Source organism: Sinocyclocheilus grahami, unplaced genomic scaffold (assembly GCF_001515645.1).
Source record: "Sinocyclocheilus grahami isolate Dianchi unplaced genomic scaffold, SAMN03320097.WGS_v1.1 scaffold150.1, whole genome shotgun sequence".
In the NCBI taxonomy this organism is placed as follows: Eukaryota; Metazoa; Chordata; class Actinopteri; order Cypriniformes; family Cyprinidae; genus Sinocyclocheilus; species Sinocyclocheilus grahami.
The window spans coordinates 1,567,403-1,577,168 of NW_015505329.1; the positions used below are offsets into that span (position 1 = coordinate 1,567,403).

A 9,766-nucleotide genomic window follows, 5' to 3' on the forward strand; every position below is an offset into this window, starting at 1 on the left:
ACTGCTTTCTATTTGAATATATTTTAAAATGTAGTTTATTCCTGTAATTGCAGAGCTGAATTTTTCAGCAGAATTTAAAAACGAAATCAGAAATCATTATAGCATGCTGCTTTGGTGCTCAAGAAAAAAATTATTATTGTCAATGTAAAAAAATTGCTGCTTAATATTTTTGTTAATAGAACGTTTTAAAGAAAAGCATTTTTTTTAAATGAAAATTTTTTGTAACTTCATAAATGTCTTTTGCGGTCACGTTTGATCAATTTACTGCTACCTTGCTGAATAAAAGTATTCATTTCTTTAAAAATAAATACTGACCTCAAACTTTTGAACAGTGTAGTGCTTATCAAAATATACACGATTAGCAAAAGAACTGCAGGCTAAGCTTCGCTCTGTGTTATAGAGCCCATGAAATCATAGGCAAAAGGGGCTAGTTTAAAAGGCCCAAATGAAGCAAATACAAACCATTTTTTTATTTCTTTTGAAGAAGAGTGTACAGTAAGGAGCTGTCAGAATGACTGTCATTGTCAATCATTCTCTGTCAGTTGTCTGGTGCCCAAAGGATAGTGTTGACTAAGCACAGAGTGTTGCATCAGTATGTACCCTTGTAATCAGCTCTCCATGGACACAAACACTTACAAAAATACAGAGAGTAAACAGACTAAGCAAACAAAAGATGTAAACATGCTTTAAGCAAAGAGATCTGATCAAACAAAGACCATTATGTCACATACAAAAAGGAAAGGAAAGAGGATAAAATAAATGTAATTAAAAATATAGAATTAAAATTAATATAACAATTAAATATAATTACAATTATTAAATTAACTTAAATAAAATACACAATAAATATACAAATTAAAATAAATAATAAATGTAAAAATAAATAATACATTTAAAAATAAAATAAAATAATAAAATAAAATAAAAGTGCTGGTTTTACTTTCAAAGCAATACTGGTGTGTTTACATTCAGTTGAAAAATACCCAAAATATTCCTTTTTAGGGAGTTAAAAATCTTACCTGAGATCTCATAGCTGATAGACAGGAGGGGAGGGACACTAGGCATCTGGCTGTTTGGAGACTGACCTTCTACAAAACACACAAACTACTGCTAATAAACATCACTCAAGAGACAAATACCAATACTACCACTATGAGCTCTATACTGTGACTATTTCCAAAATATTACAGCTTTAAGGCATAAGCTGGTTAGCTTTAAGTATCCTGAGCTGTGACATCAAAAGCAGTAGGCAAGGTAAAATATATATATTTAACCTTTTAAGAGTCCTTCAGAAAATGCAATAAAATAACATCCATTTAATCACAATTTTAAAAACAATAAAATAATTTTCTCTCATTCTGATGGACTGGGTTGTAAATTTTCCAGCATGCTCTACTCTTACCTGTCAGTAAAATATGAAAAACTCTTGTTTCTCTATTTAAATCTTTACTCACACCTCTCAGTCTACTTTCATATTTTATTTTCTCAAGTTTTCTTCACCAAATGCAATAGAACAGACAACTTCTTTTTATATCTGTCAAAACAACAGAAAGCATTTTGAATTATCTGTCAATGTTTTTTACAATTTGGTAAGTGACAGAAAAATGTTCAGTTAATGCAACCTCTGGTTATGTCATTGACCAGCAGGGCCAAAGTGCTCATGATAACCAGCCAAACCCATTGCTTTGTAATGCCATAAATGAATCACATCCATCACATTTGGTTCCCCTAAAAAACATTTATTTTTTCCATAGTAGACTCCAAATATAGCTCTGTCCAATCGAATGTCATGGCAGTTTATTCAGCGTTCATCGCCTCCGTTGACTTTCATTCAGACAGTAATGTGATAATGTGAGGTATAAGCTGGTTAGCTTTTACTTGTGCCCAGATCTCAGCCAGTCAAAAGCTGCAGGATTCCTCCTACACTCTCAAAATCAAGCATCTTCAATGGATTTTTGCAGCACTTCAGCAAAGAACTCTCTTCTCATTAAGAATCATTTAGATTTTCTGCATCATATGGAACTCAAGGATACTCCTATGGCATTATATTAAATAAAACAATATCTTGCAGCATCACATGGACTTTGAAATGATTATCTTATGGAATCAAATGGAACTTGTGAAGATTCACTTATGGTATCATATGGAACTTACAAAGATTCTATTAAATCAATTTGAACTTTTAAAGATTCCCTTATGGCGTCGTATGAAACTTATAAAGATTCTCCTACGGACTCAAATGAAAATGAAAAAAATAAAAAATAAATGCTTAAGGCATCATATGAAAGAGTCTCTTATGAAATCAAATGGAACTCATAAAGATTTAATTATGGAGTCATATGAAATTTACAGTATAAAGATATGTAGATTATAGAATCATGTGGAACTTACAAAGATTCTCTATGGAATCTAATGGAAATTATAAATTATCGCTTATGACTTGGTATAAGACATATAACAATTATTTTATATACAGTAATAAAATGGAACTCAAATTGAACACATAATGATTTTTATTATGGATTCAAATTGAACTTATAAAGATTCACTTATGGCTGAAACAAAGATTATCTTATTGAATCTAATGGAAATTATAAAGATTCACTTTTGGCTTCACATGAAAAAAAAAAGATTATCTTATGGAATCAAATGGAAATTATATAGATTTGCTTATGGCATCACATGAAACTTATAAAGAGTCTTTTATGCAATCAAATGGAAATTATAAATATTCTCATATAATCAAATGGAAATTTTAAAGATCCATTAATGGAATCAAATGGAAATTATAAAGATTCACTTATAGCATCATAGGAATCCTATGAAGATTATTTTGGAACCAATGGAACATTAAGATTTGCTTATGGCATCGTATGAAATTTTCATAAAGATTCCTTTATGAAATCAAATTGGAATTTCTCCTATATCATCAGGATTTAAAATCCTTTTGGAAACACTTGATTTTAAGACAGTGAAGCCACCTGTGGGAAATATCGTTCTGTTTGTGCTGTGAGTGCAGTGTTGTGTTCTTAGAAGGAAATGTAAATGAGCATCACTTCCAGATAGATTTGATGAAGGTTTCATCACATCAAAGAATCTTGAAGCTGACAACATCCTCCCAGGGTGAGAACATCACGACTCCATCAGTTGACTAACGCTCCAGCACATTTTCCCTTTAACTTTCTGCACTGTCTGCGTTCATGTATCTGCTGTCAGCGGAGCAGATTACCCCCCAGTGAAGCGAGGCGTCTCCTGCACCGCGTTGATAAGGACACAGATTTCCCAGCATATGCAGCTCCACCAGTGGTCTGTTCTAATAGCACTTCTTTAACCGGAGCTTTTCATGCAGTCAGCGCTCATCTGCTCTAATGTACGGAGACATGTGCGTTACGATAAGTTTCAAAGTGCTCACCATACAGTTCTGAGCATCAAAAGAGCGAGCAGGAGGGAGTGAGATAAAAAAAAAAAGTATTTTCCATGAAGATGGGTGGGCCATTAATCGAGTGATGGTGTGTGTGTTTGTGTGTGAAGCATGCAAATAAATGTTGATGCAATATATACAGTAGAGTAAGAGATTTACACACACACACATGCACATGGGTGGTGGACAGAAAAAGCAGGGAAAGAGGAAAAGCATGAGGGAGAGATCCATGTATTCTAGGATTTACATTGTTCTGAGAATTTTTTTTTTTGCAAAGTAACGTAAATCACAAAATGTTATGTTATAATACTAGATGTTTTGCAATAAATCAATAATTGATTCGATGTTTCTTTTTCTCATAAAGAACTGTTTTCAATATCAGCATCATATGGAACTCAATGACTCTTCAATGACATTATATTAAACTAAAAGATTCTCTTATGGAGTCCTATGAGACATATAAAGATTTAATTATTGCATCTTAAGTAACAAAGATTCTGTGGTATCAAATGGTATCAAATGAAAATGATAAAGATTTGTTTATGGAATCAAATGGAACTTATAAAGATTTGATTATGGCATTATCTGAAACATAAAGATTCTCTTATAGAATCAACTGGAACTTATAAAATTCACTTATGGAATTGTATGAAACTTATTAAGATTCACATACGGCATCATATGAAACTCTGTTATAAAGATTCTGTTATGAAATCATATGATTCAAAGATTTGCTTAAAGCATCAAATACATCTAATAAAGGAAATATATATTAATTACACTTTTTTAAAGATTCTCTTATGGAACCAAATGGAACTTAAAAAGATTTGCTTTTGTCATCATATGAAACCTATACGCATTCTCTTATGGAATCATATGAAACTTATAAAGATTTGGAGGACTCACAGCTCAGGATAGTCACTATAGTGAAGGGTTTGGGACTGAACACATATTTGTTGTACTATCAGCCAATCATGGTTTTGTTCGGGTGACTTGCTCAACAACAACAACAAAAAAAGTGTGTCTAGAATTGAATGTCTGTGGATAAAAATGCCATACTTCTGTTAACTATAAACTGTTGAACAGATACCTGTACCTTGTTTGTCTTTGTTGTTATAGATGTAGCTGTGAAGTTCTGCATAGTCCTGGAAGCAGTACACTTCTCTGCTCTGCACACCTCCACCACACAAACCCGTCTGGTTCCCACGCCGCCGGTCCTGCTGGCTGAGCAGTGCATCAACACGACATTCGCTCCATTCAGTGGTCCGCCAGGCATAACTGAAATTAACATGAAATACAGGCTATTATGTTCTGAATCTGTGCTTTGAGTCACCCATACTGTTGCTGTAATAAATCTTTTTAAACATTTCCAAACAACGACATCAATCCATGTGTCACTGTCATGTACATACCCAAACAAATGTTTAAATGAATGCTTAAAAAAAAAAAAAAGGATCTTGGAAGAATTTGACAATAAATGTCTGAAATCATATTAAGACTTCTGACTTGCAGACCTAACAGGCAGTGCTGTTGTTAACTAAAACTAAACATTTTTACTATTAAAACATTTCAATAATATATTTTGTAGTACAGAAAGTAAAAAGTACCAAAACTAAAAGTTATAATATAAAAGTTTAAAGTAAATTTATATATTACAATTGTGTTTCGTTCTCACAATCTGTAAAGTCTACAAAACTTCAAATTTCAAGCATTTTGCTTTACAAATGTTTCTAGTTAAAAATAACAATTACTGTATATGAACTTAGCAGAATTAAAATGCAATTATTTAAAACTGCAACTCAAAGAGCAATTATGTATACTGTTTGCCACCTATATTAAAATGCAGGTATTTAATTGGAATATGATGGATGGATGGGTAGGTAGGTAGGTAGAAAGGTAGATAAGTAGGTGGGTAGGTAGGTTGTTGGATGGATGGATGGATAATAGATAGGTGAATGGGTGGGTGGATGGATGGATGGATGGATGGATGGATTGGTAGGTAGGAAAGTAGATAATTAGGTGGGTAAGTAGGTTGTTGGATGGATGGATAGATGGATGGATCGATAAATATGTGAATTTATTGGAAGGTAGACAAGTAGGTGGGTAGCTAGGTTGTTGGATGGATGGATGGTACTGTAGATGGATGGGTTGATGGATGGACAGGTAAGTGGATAGGAATGGATAGGAAGGTGGACAAGTAGGTGGGTAGGTAGGTTGTTGGATGGAGGGATGGTACTGTTGATGTATTGGTTGATGGATGGATAGGTAGGTAGATAAGTAGATGGGTAGGTAGGCTGCTGGATGGATAGATGGATGATTGGTGAATGGATAGAAAGGTAGATAAGTAGGTGGTTAATTAAGCTGGTAGATGGATGGCTGGATGGTTAATAGGTTGGTGGATGGATGGATGTATAGTATAATAGGTAGGTGGATGGATAGATCTCTTAAACCTTAAGACACATTTGATTACTGGGATCTTTTCTAGTCTGAAAAGACTTCAGAATCTCTATTCAACCTCCATTTAATCCCATTTCTGTCTTGGAAAAAAAATTGCGATATTAAAGGGGTCATATGATGCTTTTTTAAAGATCATTATTTTGTGTATTTGGTGTAACAGAATATGTTGACATGCTTTAATGTTCAAAAAACTCATTATTTTTCAAATACTGTACATTATTGTAGGTCCTCTATGCCCCGCCTCTCTCAAACGCTTCGTTTTCTACAAAGTCCCTCCTTCCGACAAGCGCAGTCTGCTCTGATTGACCAGCTGACCCAGTGCATTGTGATAGGCCGAACACCGAAAGCACTCGTCGGAAATGTAACGCCCCTTACCATAATCGCGAGCTTCATCTTTCAAAATAGATGTAAAGACAGAGCCCGAAAGGGGAACAGAGTCGCGTGACAGACACCGCATTATGCTAATATTTCCACATAGTGAGGTAGATATGTGGGGGCGTGTTAGAATGAGCCGTTTTAGTGGGGCGTGGCAGATTTTAACTTTGATAAAGAATATCTCTTTGGTTTTGAGACTTTAGTCTTTGCAACTTCAGGGATCTTATGTATGCACAATCAGCTTGTAACACTCCAAAGAGAAAGGAAAACTTGAAATCGCATCATATGACCCCTTTAAAGAGATGTAATTTGTGATTTCTCTTTCCCACTTTCGCAATAGCACGACACAGAATTGCAAATATCCATTATCTTCTCGAGCTGTCTGTTCATAGTATGTGGGAGACTCAGAAAGCATTGTGTGCCCTGTGACGGCGAACCAGCGCATGCCATCTGTGAGAGAACTAGATTAGAGCAGCGTCACCGAGCTCTTAAGATCACTTCTATTTGTCAGTGCATCTCTCTTGGCTCAGGACCACAGACCAGCCCGATCCGTCTCACCCCGTTTCCATATGCTCATGTGCTGACTCTCACTGGGACCACCGCTCACGCAGAGCAGGGGTCAAGCGGCTTCCGGCAGGGCCTCCCGTTCCACCCCGGCATTTTTCCATGAAGAGCAGAAAGCATTACAGTTCATCATGCTGAGAAGTGACTTCTGTTTTTTTTTTTTTTTTGCTTATTTCATGTACATGTCCACAGGATAGGAAAATCCCGAATGAGATATCATTAACATCTCAATTGCTTCTCCTTGACAGCAGTAAGAATAAATCGATTGCAAATTAGCTTAGTGTTTTTTAGTTACACAGTTCTCCTGCTTCTTAGATTTACCTCCAGAGAAATAGACCATTGCACGCGTCTCCTTTAGAGATTCAGAAGAGATCTCGATAATGTCTCCAACTGTGCTCAGATTTGCCAAGATAACAGTGAGAGATTTCAATATGAATTCAAATTCTATCAGACCGTCCACAGGATAGGAAAATCCCGAATGAGATATCGTTAACATCTCAATTGCTTCTCCTTGACAGCAGTAAGAATAAATCGATCGCAAATTAGCTTAGTGTTTTTTTGTTACATAGTTCTCCTGCTTCTTAGATTTACCTCCAGAGAAATAGACCATTGCACGCGTCTCCTTTAGAGATTCAGAAGAGATCTCGATAATGTCTCCAACTGTGCTCAGATTTGCCAAGATAACAGTGAGAGATTTCAATATGAATTCAAATTCTATCAGACCAAATGGTCTTTTGATTCTATTTACATTCATTTTCAACCCAGGCTGGAAAAATGTGGTAACAATTCTATAACAGGTGTTATTTTAGTATCACTGAAATACTATCGTTTTAATAAATATTTTGAATTATTTTTTATTTTTATATATTTTTTGTTTTAATTTTAAATTGTGTTATATATTTGTTTAGTTTAGTTTTTAATATGCCTACTTTTTATTTATTTTTTAATATGCATTTTTTATTTCTTTTTTTTCAGTTCAGTTATTTTGTTGTGTGTTTGTCATTTTGTGTACATATTTATTATTATTTTGTTTTATTAATATTTTAGTTTTAGTTATTTTAGTATATCAAGTTAAACTAAATAAAGAAAAAAACATGCCAATTTTATTTTATTTTATTTCAGTTAATGTTTATTTTATTTTAGTTACCGTTAACATAAAATTATGGTTTTAGTTTTAGTTAACTATAATAATCCTATACAGAATGATATGTTGCTTCTTGCATGTTTCGAGTGGCCCCAAAAAGAACGTTCAGTTTTATCCGAAATGGATGAACTTGAATCTGGCAATGTTTATTATATTAGTTGTTGCACGTAATGCGGCTGTTGGGAAATTAAATATCCAGTGAGTGATGCTAAAAGTGTAATGCGTTATTATTTTTGAAAATAATGTACCACCCACACTAAATGGGATTCTAAACCTAAACGACAGCATATGAGAGATTTAAAAAATGCATTTGCTGAAGCAACAGTGCCATTTTACCTTTTTTCTACATGTCTTTGAGCACTTTTATCATGACTCATGTTTAACAGACTTGTACCACATCACTAGTGCATTGCTGTACCAGGTGTGCTACAGAGCAACTTTACTACATCAGAGAAGCCACACATATAGAGCTGGTTATGTAATGCAAATGTCAAAATATATTATTTTCAAATCATGCACTATGGTAAAGTGTTTTAAGGTCATAACAGTTTTGTGCAAGGAACCACACAAAAGGAAGTCTCTATTAATTGATAATCTGCCCCGTAATCATAATTTGTTTGGAAAGGAACAAAAGTTGTTGGTGTTTTACTTCCATGTTCATTTCAGATGGAAACTGCAGTGAACTGTATGTATAGGTATGTTTTAGGAGTTCTGAAAAATGTACATAGAGGCACAGTTTTCTAGTGTGCCTACAGTAGATTGTTCATTATATTGCTATGTACTTTTACTGTATGTCAACAATTGTCTCATTTCTCTGAAGAAGAAATTTCTGAAACAGTTGAAACTTCAATAACAGGCTTGCTAGGAACCACATTTAATCCTTTGAGTTACACGAAAGAGCAACTTCTGAGCAGCAATGTTTCCTCTGGGTTGACACATAATGAGATACGACAAGAATCAACTTCTTTTTCATAATATCATCACTCCAATGATGTGATGCATTTTCACACATAAAACCATGAACTGAAAACCTTTGATCCCAAACAGAGACACGACTGGCTGTCATGTCTAAATAAGAAAGTGTTATATCTGCAATTCAAAAAGCACTCACTCATATTGACTGTATGAAATCATGCATACATGCATTTTTTTTTTTTTAGTCTGACCCGGTTCAGATTTTTACTGGCCCTGTGGCAAAAATGAAAAATAAAATAACATAAATGTTTTTACACCAGTCAATGTTTTTAAAGGGGTCATTGGATGCCCATTTTTCACAAGTTTATATGATTATTTACGGTCTTAAAGGGGTCATATGATGCTGCTAAAAAGAACATTATTTTGTGTATTTGCTGTAATGAAATGTGTTTATGTGGTTTAAAGTTCAAAAAACACATTATTTTCCACATACTGTACATTATTGTTTCTCCTCTATGCCCCGCCTTTTTGAAACGCGTCGATTTTTACAAAGCTCATCGGTCTGAAAAAGTGAGGTGTGCTGTGATTGGCCAGCTATCCAGTGCGTTGTGATTGGCCGAATACCTCAAGCGTGAGACGGAAATGTTATGCCACATGCCACATACATACTGTTGATGCCGTGTCCGGCCTAGCGTGAGGGGAAGCCCCAGCTTAGCGTGCGCTGAGCCCGGGATAGAGTGAGCTGAGGCGGGCTGGACTCTGCTTTGTCCATGGTGAAAGTTGATGTATTCCCTCAGCGACCAGCACGGATCAGCTCTAGGCATGACGAAGCGGATATTGTCCTCTTTTGGAAGACCAAACAAAGTAGTTTCGCTTTCACAACGAAACAC

At 34.8% G+C, this 9,766-nt stretch overlaps 1 protein-coding gene across 1 annotated transcript in view; it reads right to left on the reverse strand.

The window, feature by feature from the left end:
• LOC107592172 (thrombospondin type-1 domain-containing protein 7A-like) overlaps positions 1 to 9,766 on the reverse strand; it is a 158,669-nt gene that overhangs the window by 83,281 nt on the left and 65,622 nt on the right. Inside the window, exons 4-5 of the mRNA XM_016281573.1 lie at positions 4,518 to 4,699; positions 1,020 to 1,088 (exon numbers count right to left, since the gene is read on the reverse strand). Of these exons, the coding sequence (XP_016137059.1) occupies positions 1,020 to 1,088; positions 4,518 to 4,699 (251 nt within the window). The remainder of the gene's footprint in view (positions 1 to 1,019; positions 1,089 to 4,517; positions 4,700 to 9,766) is intronic.